This window comes from Guillardia theta (assembly GCF_000315625.1).
Source record: "Guillardia theta CCMP2712 unplaced genomic scaffold GUITHscaffold_10, whole genome shotgun sequence".
Lineage (NCBI taxonomy): Eukaryota > Cryptophyceae > Pyrenomonadales > Geminigeraceae > Guillardia > Guillardia theta.
The window spans coordinates 37,677-57,324 of NW_005434664.1; the positions used below are offsets into that span (position 1 = coordinate 37,677).

General features: G+C 42.2%; 3 protein-coding genes across 3 annotated transcripts; all 3 read left to right on the top strand.

Annotated features, from left to right (window-relative positions):
- Positions 1-49: 49 nt before the first annotated feature.
- On the top strand, positions 50-4,726 carry GUITHDRAFT_134074 (hypothetical protein; the record flags this gene model as incomplete). Its single annotated transcript, XM_005838626.1, has 1 exon — positions 50-4,726. The coding sequence occupies one exon, from the start codon at positions 50-52 to the stop codon at positions 4,724-4,726; it is 4,677 nt and encodes a 1,558-aa protein (XP_005838683.1).
- Positions 4,727-11,468: 6,742 nt separating this feature from the next.
- Positions 11,469-12,306, top strand: GUITHDRAFT_102310 (hypothetical protein; the record flags this gene model as incomplete). The annotated part of the gene is made up of 2 exons (XM_005838627.1): positions 11,469-12,204; positions 12,257-12,306. 2 exons carry the CDS (start codon positions 11,469-11,471, stop codon positions 12,304-12,306), a joined length of 786 nt encoding a protein of 261 aa, XP_005838684.1.
- A 5,270-nt stretch (positions 12,307-17,576) lies between these two features.
- GUITHDRAFT_134075 (hypothetical protein) lies at positions 17,577-19,596 on the top strand (the record flags this gene model as incomplete). The annotated part of the gene is made up of 5 exons (XM_005838628.1): positions 17,577-17,846; positions 17,919-18,323; positions 18,370-18,437; positions 18,521-18,986; positions 19,561-19,596. 5 exons carry the CDS (start codon positions 17,577-17,579, stop codon positions 19,594-19,596), a joined length of 1,245 nt encoding a protein of 414 aa, XP_005838685.1.
- Positions 19,597-19,648: the final 52 nt, after the last annotated feature.

The window sequence follows — 19,648 nt, forward strand, 5'->3', positions numbered from 1 at the left end:
TTCTGCAAAAATACATGAATTTCAATTTCAAACCTTGTTGTTGCCAGCCATGTCTGTACATAAAGTTGACATCCTGGAACCTGGTGTGATTGGGATAGCAAGAGACGGAGTCGTGATATATCATTTGGGCATGAACTCTGGGGCAGTACCCTCGATCGATTCATGTGGAGGCGTTCTGTTTGCGAGTGGACTATATGCCTATGTGAAGTATCCGTCTTGTCTCCTTCCAAATCCGGAAGTCGCACACTCACCTCTGGTTGGATTCATGTTAGATGGAATTCCAATCTACGGTCCACTCGATGTCGGAGGTGCAAAGGCGGAGGACATTCATGGTCGCTATCAACTCGACGAATGTGGAGGCCATGTGGACTCTCAAAACAACTTCTATCACTATCACTACAGGTCGAAGTATCCTTTCTCCATCTCGTGCTTCAGGGCCTGTCTATTCCAGCCAAATCTGATTTACCGGAATCCGTACGTTGCTAAAATTAGCCAAGATTGCAAGGATTCCGATTTGAAGTACAGTTACCATCCTCTTGACAATCTTGCTATTTCTGTCATTAACAATTTTGACCCTCAAGCTCATCTAAAATTGTCCGTGTTTCATGGCGGCAGGAACATGACTTACGGCAAGTTTTATGATTTTAAGTTACAATTTGAAGATGTTGGAATCGGAAGTTTCTTTGACCTCAAATGGGCTAACGAGTACCAATCGCCTACACACATTCCCGATGCTTTATTCTTTTTCTCTCAAGACATTATGAGCAATGACATTTCAATGTTGATTTTGCCGGGCTTGGCTTCAACAGCAACATCGACGACCTCGGCGCAGAATGGCAGCTCGTATAGGGTTGGTATCTGGAATGCCGAAGTGGTTACGAGGGATAGATACGGAAATAGATGCTCTTCGACGAACTTGACAGTAGTTTCGTGGATTGAGTTAAACGCCTCTATCGTGAATTGCACCGTAATTTACCAGGGCAGTGGCAATTATCGCGTTTCGGCCCTCGTCACACGATCAGGGTCCTGGAACTTCAACGTACTTGTCAATGAACGACTGCTTGACGATTCACCCAAGGTTTTGATCTTCGAACCAGGCTCCGTCGACGCAAAAATTTCGGCTGTCATTGGAAACTGTAATGGAGGCCTTGAATTCATTATGACTAGAGGCCAAGTTGCAAACTTTCTGATTCAACCGAAAGATTCCTTTGGTAATAATGTCACAACTACCTCTGGTGTTGGGTTCTCTGCATGGTTGCGGAAAGATCTTACCGTACACAATTACTGTCCTATCTATCAACTCCTCCCTTCACTCTACTCAGCATCCTGTCTTGCTTACACCCCGGGACTCATTTCGCTGGAAGTTGTCTTCCAACTCCATTTTGTAGGCTCAACTCCTTTGCAAGTCTACGTCGAAGCTGGATCAACATGTGCAGGGACTAGCAGAGTGTATGGGCCACTTCTTACTCTTTCAACAGTTGGCATTGAAACATTCTTTTTCATAGAAACCCGTGACGCCCTGTATTTCAACAAGAATGCAGGTGGCGACCAGTTTTTTGTTTCCTTCAATTCTACTGCTGCAAACGCCACTGGATCTGTCCTAGACGCATCTATGGATCGTTTGAATTTCACTTGCAACAGACCATCAAGCATGAACAATCCTTCTATTGAGTTAGGAATACTGCAGGCCACGCTTGAGGTATTCGATAAGCAGATGCTTTACCTCCGGACTGGAAAATCGTTTGCATCCTTTGGAGATTTTATTCTGATTGACTCTGAGATCATGTCAGTTGTCTCGAGTTCCAGCAATTCTCTTGTCGTTCAACGAGGACAGTTCGGAGGTGCTGTTGGCATACATCTTCCTGGCTCCCTTATCTATCTCTTCCTTCCTAATTGTGAAGCGGGAAAGTACGTCACCTACGTGCAGCTCACCGTGTCCGGCACTTATGTTGTGACTGTGAGCTTGGGAGGGTTTTATCCACTCCACGGCTCGCCCTTCGTTTTAAGGGTGAGGCCAGCTGCTTTCTCGTTGAGCAACAACAAGGTTGTGGGGGAGGGCCTGACCTTGGCTACTGCTGGTTTCAAATCTCATTTCCAAGTTTTAGCAAGAGACTTGTATGGAAATGTTATTGAGGCTTTTGATGATCAAATCGTGAACTATCAGATCTTTGATACATATCTGCAAGTCGTGTTCAACGGATCATACAGTCTCATGTTCTCAGAAGGGATGCAGCTACCTGTCTTCCTGGTCCAATACTATCTTGAAAAAGGTTCCTGCTCTTGCTTCAGCCACTCTCTGAAGATCAATGGCACAGATATCATTCCAGACCTGCAGGCATTGTGCTTGACTGTGGTTCCGCAGAGAGCGTCACTTTCAAACTCATTCTTCCCTCAGTTGACCAACAGAAACTTGAGCGTTGGAACCCCTGCACTACAAGTCATTGATGCCTTCAATTCTGCTGGACAAGTGCAATGTTTAAATCGCATTGCTTCCGTTGAAATCCTTTATGATCAGGTCCAAGGTGCTTTGGTAGACGCATCTCAAGTGAAAGTGGATGTGACCTGTATCTTGCCTTGTACTGGAAGCGGCTTCAGCGCCACCTTTGATGTGCAGCAGGGCGAGGTCGGGAACGTTCGAGTACTTGATTGTGGATGTGGCTACGATCCAAAATTTCCTCCCCAGATAGGGAACGCGACATTTGCTCCAGGCGTTATTTTCAGGCCTGTGTTCCAAAGTCAGTCATTCGAAAGATGGAGCATCACTTATTCTGCCTTGTTGGTGTCTGGTTTGCGTGCAACCTTCTATGAGAGTGAGGAATTCACCGTGCCTGCGTTTTCCGGGCCCTGGTCAAATAAAGGAGTGCAGGATGTTCTTTGCCTTACATCAGGCTCCATCAGGACAAAGGAGTCACTAGGAAATCATCTGAATCCTTCCGTATTTGGTGACTTCAAAGGTTTTTTGATACTGCCCAATCAAGGTTACACCTCCATCTCTTTTGCTGCAACTGGATCTGGACAACGAGTAAAGCTGTGGATAGATGAAAGCATCGTGATAGATACATGGACGAGTCTTGGTGCATGGATAATGACATATTCCTTCACGCCATCCCAAGCATCCTCTGCGCATGAAATTCATATCCGTTACAAAGGAACCCCGCTTGATTGCTTGAGCTTGAAATGGAATGTCACAACAATAGAAGAATTGATTCCGCTTCAAGCTTTTGCTTCTCAATTGCATGTGACTCACCCAGTTCTTTCAGACATGAGAAATGGTTCGTACCAAATCGAATTTTCAAGCACAAAGTCTGGAATATATTCGAACGCTCTGGCTTTGACTTACAGAGGTGGTCTTTCGGCTACGTACATTCCAAACAAGTTGTGGCAGCTGACAGGGAATGAGCTGCGACGAGTCGATCCTGAGGTGAACTTTGTATGGGGATCGAAAGCACCGATGGCAAATTTCCCTTCAGATGACTTCAGCGTGATTTGGGAAGGATTTCTTCAACCCAAGGTAGATGACATCTACCAATTGCACTTTATTGCAGATGACTCAATCGTTGTCTACTTCGACGGACAAAAAGTCTTGAACACTTCACAGGAAGAAATGAGAGTCGAATACGTATATTTTGTGACATATCCCCTATTAGCGCAGAACTTGTATCAAATCAAAATTCTCTACAAAGAAGAGCAAGTGCATGCCAATGCTAGAATGCTTTGGAGCACAAATTCGATGGCGAAGGAGCTTATTTCATCTTCTTATCTGTTTTACTCTACCGAGCCATCCAGATATTTTGATTCATATATCCTGGCTTCAAATTTGAACATAGATTTTACGGCCTCGAAAGCTGTCGGTCAAGTGCCCTCCAAAGTGACAGCAGGAGATTCTGCAACTTTCACAGCGTTCTATAAAGATCAATTCTTCAACCCAACTTTCGGTGCGAATCCCGATGGGTTTTTCTTCGTAGCAAGAGCTCTTCCTGTGGCTGGTGGTATCCAGAGCTTTCAGATCGATATTGTGAACGGTGGATTGAATTACATTCCTGGATCTCTTCGAATTGAAGTCTGCAGTCAATTATTTTACTCCAACTTCAATGTCAGCAGCGTTGGATCTATCAACAGCATCGACAACACTTTTTTCGATTGCGGAGAAGTTTCTCATGAACATGGGCTCCATGTAACTCCTCTATACTCTACTACAAACACGCTTCAAGGAGGTTCCGTTACATCAGTATCTATTTCTGGAACTGCCTCTCTACCATACAAACATGAGGGAAATCTTATTTGGAACTGTTCAGGCATAACCGATTGTGAGGGGTTTGGGCTGGCTGGAATTTGTTATGCCGCTTCCGGCAATGTCACCAGTGTCGTGCTTATTGATCACGGTAGCAACTTCTCATCAATAGCAAAGCCGTCTGTTTACTGTGAGGATGGATCAGGGCAAGAGTTCCAAGTCAACATCGCCGAGGGAGCATTGTTTCTTCCGATGTACGAAGCACCAATGCAGAAAGCAATCTGCAACTCTTCCGATCCCTGTGCAGACATGAATGTTGCTTCGCTCTCCCTCAGCGTATCACTCACTCGAGCTGGAACGATGGAGTTTTCGGTAGCCACAGCGTTTTCTGGAGGATTGCAGGCGACATATTATCTGTGTTCTTACTCAGAAGAGTTAGCATTGGATTGTGGAACTCCAGCTAAGACTGTAATTGACGCAGAATCGATTTTCTAGTCTTGGATCTGCGGGAGACATAACATGGCCGACTGAATCCAATCTTCCGTATGAAAATTACGCTTTGAGAGATGCAAATCCGTTTCGAGCCCGTTGGTTTGGATGGTTATACACGCCTTTCCTGCAGGAGAGGTTTGAAATACATTGCTCCATAGCAGAAACTGATGAGCGACTGCGTTTGTGGCTCGACAACATCATGCTCATTGATCAGTGGAATAGTCTGGATGATCTCAACCTCTCAGCCTCTTTCCGAACGACAGATGCACGTCCGATATCACTCCAGCTCGAATACCAGGAATTGGAGGGCTCTAGGAAACTGCAGGTGTCCCTGAAGCATGAGGATAATATCATGGCTTTGGGAGGAATTTATGCTTACTATGAGAATTATTTCAAAGGAGCAGAGCCCACTTCAATTGTCGTTGAAAGTTCGTCTACTTGTGCGTCGAGTTCAATCGTAATAGGCAATTTTCTACGGGCAAAGTTCGACAAAGTTGTTGAAATTTCTATTCTAGCAAAGGACAGCTTTAACAACATTGTGACCTCTCCCTCTGAGAATTTTGGTGCACTTTTGGTCAATGAAGACAATACTACAATCAGCAAATTCTTAATTTCAGAAATCGTGAATAGCACTTTCTACACAAAAATTTATGGAATCAACGAATCAATGTCAAGAGTCATGGTCATGTACTTTTCTCGAGGTTATATTCAAATCGATGTGGGCAATTTTAGTGAAATTTTTCATATTTCATCATCAATGTGCAGTCCTGTTCCATCTGGCTTAAAGAATTATGGCAGCTTAAGATGGAGCTTCTACATAATTCCCACAATCACTGGTCAGTACACGTTCACGTCAACAAGACTTTCATATGAAGATGAAATTTCGATATGGTTGGACGATCATCCTTTGATCCTGAACAGGCTGACATCTTGTCTAGAGAGAGAAGTTGATATTTATCTATGTGCTGGCTGCTTGTATAGTGTTGTCTTGCTACAATCCAGCTATTCAGCTTACCACGACATTCCTTTGCGCTGGCGGTTTGAGACATCAAATGAATTCGTGTGTATTCCTCCTAGCGTTATTTACTCGTCTTTTGCTGTCAGCCAAGGGGCATACGAACTTCCGGCGGGGTCTCAATTGACTTCAAATACCTACAGCTGCGAGGGTGACTTCTTGACACTGACAACTGCTGGAGTACAAGCTTCGTTCACCTTGTTGGCGAACAGAGAGGGATTTGCAAGTGGGTCTGGGGATTCCAGTTGGTACCTTGTAGCATGGAAGGAAAGAAATCCGCCGCTGCTTATGTTTTATCCAGCTGTACAGCAAGCAAACTCCAGCTACTCCATACAGTACATGCTCACTTTGTCTGGATGGTATTTTACGTCCATCAAGCGCTACATTCCTGGTGGTTTGATGTTCACTTCGACGATACCAAGCACTTTGACGAGCACACGATCTATCACATTGTTAGGATTTGAAAACGTTCTACAGAATGGTTCGAGCTGCTCATGGGAGGGTTTCTTGAGGCCAACATACTCTGAATTGTATTCTTTTATTGTTGATTGTGACAACTGTGCGCCAAGTCTCATAATTGACAATCAAGAGCTGTTCTCAGATGCTCAGTATTCGGTACATCGAATACAATCAGGCAAAGTTTTCTTGAATGATTCGCAAGCAACTTACATTCGTTTTCAAATAAGGTACACGCTTTCTGAAACACAATTACATCTTTATTGGATGAGTCGATCCCAAATGCTTCAGGAAATACCTTCAAGCAGATTTATGTATCCGGTTGAAACAGCATGCGAACAAGCCAGCATCCTTAATGTTCTTCCAACAAGCAATTTATGCAAGGATCTGGCAATTGTTACCGGATCAAGTCTGACATTGGCAACAGCAGGACAAACTATGACTTTCTCTCTGTTTCTTAGAGATACTTACGGCAACACGATTCAGAATCCAAGTGAGGGTGGCTCAATACTTAAGACGTATCTGGAATCTCACGAAATGAATGTTGATCTGTATTCAAGACCATTGATGCAAATACCAGTAGTCAACATTAATTTGGACTCATTTCAGAAGTCTATTGGTCTAGACACAGATAAATTTTTGAAATCGACAGGAATTATGCTGGAGGAAGATTTATCACCTGATGTCTCGTTTGCAAAGGTTGTGATGAATGCATCCAATTTCAGTCTTTTGCGCAAAAATATCTATATTGGTGGTGAGATCCTTTACGTAAAAAGCTTTTCGAATTTGAATGTGATTCAGCTTGTACGTGGAATTTTAGGTACGTATCCAGATTCCCATCCAAAAAATTCTCGAATTTACTCCTATATCGGCAAACCTGAGTCAAATTTTGCAATCAGCGTCCAACCATGCAAATTCACGCTTGCAAATGTTTTTCAAAGCAACCCATTTCCAAGTCAATTGAATACTTTGACTGTAATACTAAGGTGCAATTGCAAACTGAATATTGCTGATGAAATCATCCTACAGGGAATGACTGGGAGCTCAACTAATGACGAATACATCGAAGTATTTCAAGAATACCTGGTCTTCAACCAAAGCGCTAATTGGAACTCTACCTCAGGGACCCTCTCATTATCACTCACGGAAGAAATGCTTCCAGACGAACATTATCAATTTTCTTTCTCCTTGAGGAATTCAATGAAGGGACAGCAGGCTCAAACAATAAACGTGAAGACCAGCAACAGATTTTTTTCAGGCTACCTGGAACTGGCTTTCGAGGAGTATGGATACGCGAGGTCGGTCATCGGCGAGTTACAAAATGACTTCTCTTCAAACTCTCAAGTACTTGTGTTTCAGCCAACATCCTCAGTCAAAATTGGCGACCAGCTGCAAATCGACAGCGAGCGATTTCAAATAGTAAACGAAACAGTCGGGTTTTTCGTGGTCGAGAGTCTGATGGAATTTCCACACATGAGGCCACATGCAAAGGGATCCCTGGTATATCAGATCCTGCAAGGAAGCAAGGAAGGCGACTCGGCTCCAATGAAGATCTATCCACCAACATTTCTGCTGAGCATAATTTCCCAATCAACCAAAACTCCATGCTGGACACCTTGTACAAGTGAAAATCTCATCACTGTAAATCTAAAGTTGAGCATAAATCTTACAAATAGGTCGCAGTTGGTTTTTTCTGGTATTCTCAATTCACAAACAATTGATGCATATATGACAGTACGACTCAATGAGTACGGAAGAAACATTTCAGCGAACGAGACAATTTTACATGTTCTATCACCTGTAAATGTCACATTGCAACAAGGACAGTTTTTAAGGATCGAACAAGAACTTCTTGTTATCAGATCAATCAATAAGGAAACTTTGTCGCAAAACTTTTCTGTCATCACCATTCTTGACTCATGGTTAAATCTCTTTCTACCAAATACGTACGCAAAGCTACACAATGGTATCATAGTTTTGGGCAATGATAACTTTGGAATAGGAGAATCTTTTCTTGTCCAACATATTGAATGGGGTGACAGTTTACCAGGGCACTTGGATACCATCCAGTATCTGGATGCAACGTTGTTGGTCAACGGTATAGATACTGCACAAACTGAAATTTCTGTTACTAAATTGGATATGAGAAGATTGCAAGTCAACTGTTTTCTTGCATTGAATGATGAGATTGTGAAAGTCGTATCAATCTTGTATGGAACGAATACAATCGAAGTCGCTCGAGCTCAAGCAGGAACTTCTGCTCAGACGCACACTTCAGATTCGATCGTTTCTGTCGAGCGATATTTCATCCTCATGCAAGATCTCAACGAAACCTCCACCACTTTGACTTTGAATTATGACTTTGTTCAATCCGTGCGGGCTGGGGAGGTTTTGCAGGTGCTCGATGAATCGATCTTGGTTCAAAACGTTGCAGTGATTGAGGATGAAACATCCATGAAATACTCAATAAGTTGCTTACGTGCGTATGGCACATCTACCTCATCATCTTACCAATCAAGCACGCCAGTTGTGAAAGTCGAAAGATCTTCGTTGTCCATGAGTTTGAACGAAAATCAAACAAAACTCCATATCCTCTCTAATTTGAGTGTTGCAACATCTGTCAGATCATTTCTGAAAATTGGGAATGAAGTTGTCAAGGTGCTTGGAGTGAATGGTACAGAGATAGTGATACAGCGTGCCCAAGGCAACACCAGAGCTACATATCACGTTCAAGGCGAAAATATTCACGTCTTGCCTTGTTCGGCCTTAGATCTAGCAAATGCTAGTGTTTTGGAATATGACACCTCGCGATTCCAAGTTGTTCCCGGTGTCATCGACATACGGCAAGGCTCAATCATTCAGATAGGAGCCGAAACGATTCGCGTGCTTGATGTGAGTAATTACACGGTCACAGTATCTAGGGGAGAGCTTGGGACCTCTGCAACACGACATACCAATGGAGACTTAGTTTGCCTCATTCCGCATACTTACCTTGACTTGAGGTTTTCCGGAAACCTTAGTTCAGCATCCACAGTCATTCCAGTGATTTCTGTCCTTGCAGCAGATATTTTTGAAGGAAGCTTTATAATGATCGAAAGCGAGATTCTGTTTGTCTCAAAAATAACGGATGACAATCACCTTGAAGTCGTTCGAGGTCAGAACGGAACTCTGGCATCAGAGCATGATTACAGATCGTCTATTGCTATCATTACATCTTCCAAAATCATCACGCGAGATGTGCTTTCTGTTGAGCGAGGACAGGGTTCAACTGTAGCTTCCTCTCATCCAGACCTGGCCAAGGCGTCTTTAGTGGTTCCGATTTTCGATCTTGCAAATGTTGAATCCGGGTTTGGACAGTGGAGACAAAAAGAAGGAGAACTGATTTTTCACACCAAGGCAGACAATTTGGTTGCTGCTGGGACTGAATTTTCATTTCAATTCAATCTCAAAAACCCGAAGGCTGCAAACCCTGGGAATGTTGTATTTGTTTCAATGATTGAAGATCAAAAGAATGTAATCTATCCCACCCCCATGAATTCTGGACTCAATTTTTTCGTTATTGATAACCCGACCTTCGATGTTGCACAGTATTCTTACGGATTCCAATCATCCAGAACTTATATCCATTTAACTTTGCGCTCAAATGTGGACCTTGAGGGTCCAGCAATTGTGCGAATCTATTTCGCTGACAGTCAGATGTTTGATGGGATTCTGTTGGTACTGCTGTCAGATGGTTCCTCACCATTTGGTGGGGAAGCTAGTTGGGATTCTGTGTTGTTTGCATTAAAACTTCACATAAATGATACACAAAAATTGATTGCTGGAGTGGTATACAACACGTCTCTGCTGATCAATCGCAAGGATGAGACACTTACTCAGCCAACCATCGAGGCTTATTCTGAAAGATCTGGTCTGAGAATTTTACGACAAAACCTGCAGAAGACAGGATATGACTACCCATGTCAGATGTATGTTCAATCTGATCAGAATCTCACCAACACCAGCGATATTTTGCCTTACGCGATGATATATCAAAACTCTTCATTTCCTGGTGAAATGAATAAGATAACTGTGATGCTTTGTTCATCCATCACTTTAGAAGGGACAATCATCTTTATTGAAGGGCTGCGTGGAAGTACGACCATTGATTCGATACTTTACTTGCAATACGAGCCTGAAGACGGAATATCCCGTTGTCCATTCAATGCTAATGCAACCTGGAGTAATGCAGCTGGGCGATGTGTCATGCAATTAGAATCAAATGTGTCCTTGATTGCAGGTACATTATGCAAGATTTCATTCGTCATAAGGAATAACATAAGCAGTCAGATAGCTCAAAAACCATACATTGGCGTGGCTGCATTGAGTGGTAAATATGAAATGCGAACTGCAACACAGCTGTCCACTAGTATGTTCGGCAGCTTTTACAACCTGCCTATGCTGATTCAAAGAGCCAGCTTTTTGTACCTTGCTTTGCAGCAGGACAGCACATTTCCAAATTCGAAGAACAATGTAATATTTTCTTTGATGACCAATTGCAAGCTGAAAGGAACAGACAATTCTTCCTTTAAGATAAGGCTGACTCAGCTGACATTTTCTACTTCACAGGCGATTCATGTAACCTATGTGCCAGTTATGAAGGGATTGGTGTTGGACATCATTTCAAATTCAGTATACAGACTAAGTTTTGATATTATGATGCTCAAAGTTGATTTTAAAAATTACTATATCTTCATCAGGACAAACATGTCTGGTATTTTTGGTTCTCAAATTCATGTAAGAAGTGTGATTTCGTTGTCACGTGATGGAATCGTGACATTGAATGCATCTGTGCCTGATTTAGTTTCAAGAATCTCCGAATATTGGGTTCAATACTATCTTGAAAATCCGTTGGAGCCAATTGCAGAAGTAGACTTGAATCAAAAATTAATCACCTTGAGATTGCTTTCAAACGCGTATATAGAGGCTGGAGTTATTTCTTCGTTCTCAATTCAAGTTGTTAACCTTCCTTTTCAGTCATTTCCTTCATCAATATTCGTAGAGGCTGGAGGGTCGTTTGAAATTTCGCCAAGAAGATATGAATATGACTCGCTGGGGATTCCAAGAACGCTGATTGCGTATTTGAATGGATCATACAATATTTCTGAAACCATCCTTGACTTTCTGCATCCTAGGTTTGACAACATAAGCGTCGGACATTACATTCAAGTAGACAGCGAGTTGATGATCGTGCTTGATGTCATCGGAAACATTTTGTCAGTTCGGAGGGGATGTATGGGAACAATCAGTCAACCTCATCAAGATGGTGCACAAGTGTATTTGGCTCTCCTAGGCTCATCTTTCGGAGATTCAGAACCCTTTCGTGTGTTCGAGCCAAAGTTCATAAGAGCAGACATTGGACAATCTCGAATCGATACCGGAGTGTCGAATTCTATTTGTGTAACCTTCGCTCTGAATGTTGATATTTTTGTTTCCGAAAACTTTACGATCAAGATCGGAAACTTAAGTGGAATTACTCATCCGATCGGTCCCATTCCAATCTATTCATGCGATGATTTGAGGATTCCTTCACATTCGGCAAGCATGGACATCGAATTCTCATCTCTGAGCGTAAATCTCGAATTCAACTTGCACAAGGGTATTTCATATGCGTTTGGATTTGACGTGGTAAATCCCACAACTCCCCAGTCATCACCAGATATTTACATAATGGCAGTCGGACCTTACAATGTGAAAATGAGCTATTTTCAAACAATCCTTCCTAATCTTCCGGTCATTTCTCGCTTTCGATTGACTGTGCAAGTTGAAAACTGGTGGACCACGGAAATTTTCGTTCCAGAGAATCATGATTTGCCTTTGTATTCGTACGTTCGAATAGGAGATGAGCTTATGACCATTGTAGAATCGACGGAGCGTGAGGTTATAGTTCAAAGATGTGTTCACAACACAGTTTGTACCAAGCACATAGCTGGCGAAACTGTTTTTGCTTACGCTGTAGGAGCGCGCATTGGTGATTCAAGGCCATTGCAAGTTCGAAATGGTTTCATATTTGGTATGCTTAGACAAAGCAGTCCAAACCCTTCCGAATTGGATACAATCGAACTTTCTCTGATATTTGTTGCCAAACCAAACAGCACACAGAAGATTGTCATAAGTGGATTGATTGGCTTTGAAGATTCTAGCAATAGCCAATATCCAATATTTGTGAAACAACGAAATGAGAGCAGCACAGCATTTGGCAGCTTTGCAGTTTGGTCAAGAGAACATGGATCAATGACTGTGTCTTTTACCATGAATGATTCGAGTGCCTTACACCCGTTTCAGATAAGCTTCACCCTTCAAAATCCAATTCCTACAAACCAAAGGATGGATCGAGTTGAATTTAGCCAAGTAAACGGCACAAATATTTATCAGGCGACTCCACAGGTTGCGTCAATGTTTGACTTCTTTTTGGGATCGAAAATAGAAGGTTTACTCGCAACTTACTATGTCGATTCCTCGTTAGATAATCCCTCGTGCAACATAGAAGCAGCTTCCATTGGAGGAAATCTTAATCCATGTCCAACATCATACATGGGATTCAGCACTTATTCACGTCTGCAGGGATATCTGAATGTTGAGAGTGCTGTTTATGCAACCTGCAATTTCGTATTTGGCAGTGCTATGGATCGTGCACGACTGTGGATTGAAAATGTTTTATTGATCGATCAATGGGACAGCTTGGAAACAATCACGACCAGTATCAAAACTGATTTGACAGCGCATGAGACTTACTTTCGTTTGGAACAGCAAGTGCTACCGACTGGTACCGGAAATGCTATATCTTGGTATGATGTTAGGGGTAATGGTTTAAACGCAACATTCGATTTCATAAGATTGTTTGTCAGCGAACTTCAAATCACGATTTATCCAGCATTTCCGTGTGCTTCAACGAGCTCATGTACAGGAAGTTCACTATCAATACAGACTGCAGGAATACAAGCAACCTTTACCTTGGTAGTGAGAGATGAATTTGGCAATGTTCGATATCAGCAGACTGATCAAATATTTTCTTTCGGGGTTCTGTCTTACTTCAAACTTGCTGACAATTCAACTCCTTTGCGCCCCCTTGTCAAAGTCAACTTGGGTCGTTTTCATTATGAGTACCTGAATACCAGAGCTGTGGAACAAAAGATATACAGTTGCATTGCACTTTCAGGGGGCTTGTTTGCAACATACTACCAGAACTGGTTGCCACATACAACAAGCATAGATTCAACTCTTGACTTTTCTAGAGACGTTTCCATCGAGCAAGCAGCTCACTGGCCAAACTCTCAGCTATCTTTCAATACGATAAATGGTGCATTTGAAGCTCGATGGCAGGGCTTTGTACGTTCAAAGCTGTTCAGTCTGCACACCTTTTACGTGAATTTTGGTGCGACACGAGACCCCATGGACCGTATAAAAGTGTGGATTGACAACAAAATCGTAGTTGAACAATGGTCTTCTTTGCAAAGCGCATTCATCACAGGAACCATTTCCCTTCAAAACCCAGAAACTTTGTACGAAATCAACATCGAATATCGCAATGGAGGGAATTCTCAATCCTACCTGCAATTGTTCTGGAATTTTGACGAAGACTACAACTCTGGAATTTTTGTCATCTCCTCTTCTAGACTATATTCCTGTCATCTTGTTCGCAATTCACCTTTCAATGTCAGGACGGTTGCCAACGTCGTTTCGCCAGACCAAAGTTTGATTTCCACGAATAATTTGCCATTCGAAAATGTTGGACAACGAGTCAACATCACCATACAATTAAAAGATGCTTACGGAAATAATATCACATCAAATGCATTCCCGTTTGAAGGTCATGAAGTCGGCATAGCTTGCCGAGTCAGCGATATTTCTTCGACACACGATTTGCAAGAATATCGATCATGTGCAGTCTTGCACGTTGGAAAGTGTTCTCTAATAGGAAGCTGTGATAACAGTTACATTTTGGGTGAAGTTTTGAAAAGAAATATCAATATATCGCTATCACTCTTTATTAACGGGGGGTTAACAGAAACAACATATCGAGATCTCAATCTGAGTAGTCCAGTGAATGCTCTAGTTATAGAAAACATTGACTTCTCATTCGACCGACATTCACCCAGAGAAGGATCGAACATTCCGAATGACTTTTTCTCATTGCGATGGTCTGGCGGAGTACGCACGGAATATGCAGATCACTATACATTCAAAATTGAGACTTCACCGACGATAGGAATGGACGGAGGACTCCGTCCTTACACTTACATACGACTTGATGACGAGACCATGCAAACTCTCACTGTCGAGAACACATCCTTTACTGGATCAATATTGTCCAGAATAAACCTGTATCGACAAGTCTTCCCCTTCTCAAAAAGTGTCCACAAATTGGGAACTCAAATGCAAGTTGTCATGCCAATTTTCGAATTGCCTTTGCTCAAGGGCCGTTTCTTTCTGACGAATTTCACAAATTTTTTGACAATTGAACAAGACATGGAAAGAATTCAATTTGACTCACTCAGAATAATTAGAATAGACTATGATGGTGATCCGGAAACTCAAGAAGATGCAGAAGTCCGCATTATCACTTCAGTTTCGAATATGCACACATTACAACTTGAGGAGGCGCTCAAGTATCAGATCATTCCAAATGTTTCAACTTATGAAATATTTTCGGCATTTGATAGAATCTTTCAAAATCTCGGAGACTGGACACGGTCTGATGGAAATCTGACTTTAAAAATGAAACCTGGAACCTCATTGTTGAACGACATCGATGAAAACACACAGGATCTGATCCTTCTGGATACGATCTCTCCACAAATTGTTTCAGGCAGTTACATTGTGATTGACGATGAGATCTTGTTGGTTTTGAATATAATTGAGAATAAAGTTTTCTCAATGAGGGGTCAGATGAAGACAGCAAGAGCGAAGCACTCTGCCGGTACCTTGGTCGCAACATGCCTTGCTCCTGGTAGAATATATTCTTTTGCATTTCCGTTGCAGAACAAGGATTCAGAACAATCAGGTCAAACGATTCATGTTGTGACCAAGGGTGCAGCAAATGTCTCTGAAGTGTATGACGAAGACATCAATGCCACTTTGCCGTTCCTACTATCACAAAAGGGCGATACGTCTCCGATGAAAACCTATGGACTTTCTTTCCTAGTGAAAAATATTGGACAGAGCTCAACAGGGCCGTGCGCATCCTACGATCCAACTTTATGGTGCTTCCAAGGAAATGAAATTACAATAACAATTGCATTCAACCACAAATTAGGTTCAGGATCTATGATATCAGTTACAGGTTTGACTGGTTCTCAAACTGAGACTGCAGATGACAGAGAAATAATTCTCTTGCACAACATTAAATCAAATGACACAGATGCAACAGTAAATGTTTTGAGCAATCTGTCAATTACTTCGGGATCGTTTTGGAAGATAGACGAGGAATTAATTTTGGTGACAAAGGTAGCATGTTCTGACATGAGTCATTGTTCCTTGAAAATGGTCCGTGCACAAGCAAATACTGCGGCAACATTTCATTCTGCTCTGACAAGTTTCAGACAGAGGCTACCAATTTTTGATAAGCCTCTGATTGAAGGCATAATTATCAATGCCAACTCAGATTCAGTGGTTAGCGTGAAATTCGACTCATCAGATATCGCTCCATTGATGAATTTGTCAAATTATGTTATACAGGTAGATTTTGATGGGGATCCTTCAACACCCGATGTTGAGACATCACTCATTTCTAAACAGATTTCGTCAGAGCTTTACCTTTACCAAGGCTTGTCACAAATGCCAAGCAATGAGTCTAGATTTCAAATTTTAAGCAAATCTTCCATTCTCTTTGGGCAAAGCTCTACTTGGTATAGGGAGACTGGAAATCTTTCATTAAAAGTTGGAGATGGTCTTGTGGGAATGAAACTTGAGAAATCGATGGACTCAAAAAACAACACGTTGTGTATACAGAATGTAAATTCTGAGTTGGACATGAGAGGATTGTACGTCCAGATCGATGAAGAGATCATTCTCTTGATAGCACAGGAGGGAAACTGCTTCATTTCACTGCGAGGGGCAGCGAATTCGTTGATTACAGGTCATTCTCAATTAGCCCGAGTCGATGCAATCATGATGGCAGGAGTGGTATATAAGTTTTCTTTCCAACTCACGAATTCCTGGAACGCTCAGGACTCATTGCCGATTTACATTCAGACTCATGGCAATATCGATTCCACCCGCGAACGAATGATTCGAGATCAGATTTCTCTCACTTCTGACATGGGTTCGATTCCTGGGGATGCAGCGCCATTGAAAACTTATAAAGGATTCGTGAGTGGTGGGAAAGATATTGGACAAAACAATCCAAATCCAGGTTCATTGAATACGTTGACTGTTACCTTGGGAATGAATCTATTCTTAGCTTCAAACAATATATCAGACCTTGGAAATGTCGTGATAGAAGGACTTAGTGGGAGTGCAAGTCCAGATGGAGACTTGGAAATATTGGATTCATCGTTCTTGATTGAACAAGGTCATCTTTCAAAAATAGATCATCAGAACCCATCCAGGGTTTTGTTTCTGGCTAGCAATGCATCAAAATTTAGCGGGGCATACGTGGGATTTAGGATTTCAGTACAGACTGGAGCATTTCCGGCTGAAGAAAGAATGATTGTTCAATATCTCAGTAGAGAAGTCACTCTAGATAACGAACTTGTCCATTTGCCTTCGATTGATTCTACCTATCAGATCTTCAGCCTGGCGTCCACTGTTTTGAATCTACAGGGCACCTGGAGTCAAGCAGAAGGTAGATTGGAACTTTCTGTAAAACCAGGCAGAGCTTTTTATCCCGATGTCCTGTACAGCTTTTATTTCACTCTGTTGAATCCGGTATCGTTTCCAAACAATGTCAAGCAAGAATCTCCACGGATCTTCATCTCTGCCAACGGAACTGCCCACATCCCAAGAACAGAAATGCAGAGGGATTTCGCAAGAATCTTAGATCAATTGGCAGCACAGCCAGGAGATGCCTTGCCTCTCAGACTGTACAATAACAGGTTCAGGAAAGCTTTGTTGTTTCAAAATTCAACAATTCCATTTGGTACAAATAACATTAAGGTTCTGATCTCGACCAATGTCCCATTGTCCTCTAGAATTCCGAATTCATTGATCATTGCTGGACTGTCCAGTATGAGATGTAGTAGCTTTGTTGAAATTTTCAATTATCCTGTTCAGACTGGGCAAATAGGCAAAGTTTTCAGCCAAAGTGAATTTGAATTGCTTCCGTTTTCATCATATTTGCAGAACATTTCGCAATCTTATGTCATTTCGATTCAAAACGAGAGTAGAGTCATCCAATTAGCCATGGATGGAAGCAGAGTAAAGGTTTTCTACAGTTTTTCCAACAATGTCACTGAACGTGATCACTACGAAATCTCGTTGAATGTTGAAAACACAATAGCCCACCATGCGCGATGCGATGAGCACCTTGGCACTGTGGAAATTTCGTTCCAAGATATTTCATATCTGGCAGAAAGTGTGAATCTTTCCAGTTCAATCATCCTGATCGAGAATGTATCAACGTTTGAAGTAGGTGTCGGATCGTTCTTGCAAATAAATCAGGAGATAGTCCAGGTTTTGACGATTTCAGGTCACGCATTGATTGTTCATCGGGGGTTAGGCTCTAGCTTATTGTCATCCCACCAGATTGGTGACGTAGTTTCTAAGATCCTGCCACCTGATCTGGGGATCATAATTGCCTTCAACCTCTTTAACCCTTCTCAAGTGGTCACCAATCAAAGCCAGATCACGATCAAGGCGACAGCACCCCTGCGCAGCATCGAAGTAGATAGCTTTGGCCGTGGTTACATTGATGGATCAGTACTTTTGTACGGAGGCGATGGATATGGAGCTTCTGCAGTCTTTTCTGTATTTCCCAATGGATCCATTGGAGCCACTGAAATTACCAACGTTGGACATGGATTTACCTTGGCACCCAATGCAACATTAGAATATTTCAAAGGCAGCCTTACGTCCAGTGCAACTTCGTATGACCAGATTCTAAATGTTTCGAATTTACTACAATGTAACTTTGTTGTCGGGGCACTTCTGGTGATTGAAGGTGAAATTGTCCAAGTTGCTGAAATCGACATCGCAGGTAGCAGTCTCAGGGTTGACAGAGGAATACAAGGTACATTGGCTATGTTTCATCCTCAAAATGTTGAAGTACGATGGTTGAGAAATCTTATGACAAACTCAATAACCCACATCAAAATTATTTCAACAGGATTGAACTTTGTGTCCGGTAGTATTCGTGTCCTTGGAGGTTGCGATCCTGCAGTATGTAGTCAAGCGTACGCAATATTTGAAGTGGACACGAATGGATCCGTAACAAACATTGAGATATACGACCATGGAGCCGGATATCTCCGAGATCCTGCAGATGATTATGATCCCACGTATAAGCCATATGTAATCGAGGTGTTGTATGCAGACTCTGGGAGCATTCAAATGAATTCGATATCCGACTTACAAATACTTGGCTCCAACATGACAGGATGCAGTGCAGGGATTCACATTTATGCTCTTTCTGGAGGTGGCTACAGATTTGATGCTGTTGTCAGTGCAGCTCAAGATGGTGCAATAACAGCTATCACTGTTTTAGATCATGGTGTGGGTTACCAACAGGATCCTGATTTGGTATCCGATGACTCTGCATGCAAGTGCAATGGAAGAGATTCTAGCATCACTGGTGTCTTAAATGAATGTTTGAAGGTAAGACGCGCATCTGGCTTATCGCTTGAAGCTGTTAGGGCTTCTGGTGCTTTGGTTCACGCTTTGGTGGATTATGGAACAATTCCAAAGACAGGCTTCTCGTCGTCGATTCTTGTTCAAAATCCTCACTTTGAAGGAACAATTTCACAACAAACAGATGCTCCAAATTCTTTGAATGTGATTTCAATTACATTCTCTGCCAATTTTGCTATCTCTGCTGGAACTATAATAGAATTTTCAGGTTTTGAGCAAAGAAACATTTTTGTTCTGTCGGCAAAAATTAAACTCAATTCGATAAGAAGTAGATCCTCATTTTTTATTGACGATTCATCACTCCAAGAAGACGATGCGTATCTTGGATACTTGATGGAAATTAACGGAGAAATACGCGAGATTGTCAAGTACACGCAGGCAAGGAGCGTTACAGTATATCCCTCCTTCTCCAACTCTCCATTGGAGGGCACAAAGTTCATGATATGGCTTGCGGGCAACAACGCATCGATCAACACTTGCGTATCTGAATCGACTTCCAGTCTGTGTAGATCGTTTTCTCCCATATCGAATGATCAAACAGGTATGGGTAACTGGGATGAATCGGCCAAATCTTTAAAATTGATGGCAGTTGCATGGATACCAGCTTTCGAAAACATCACAATCTCGTT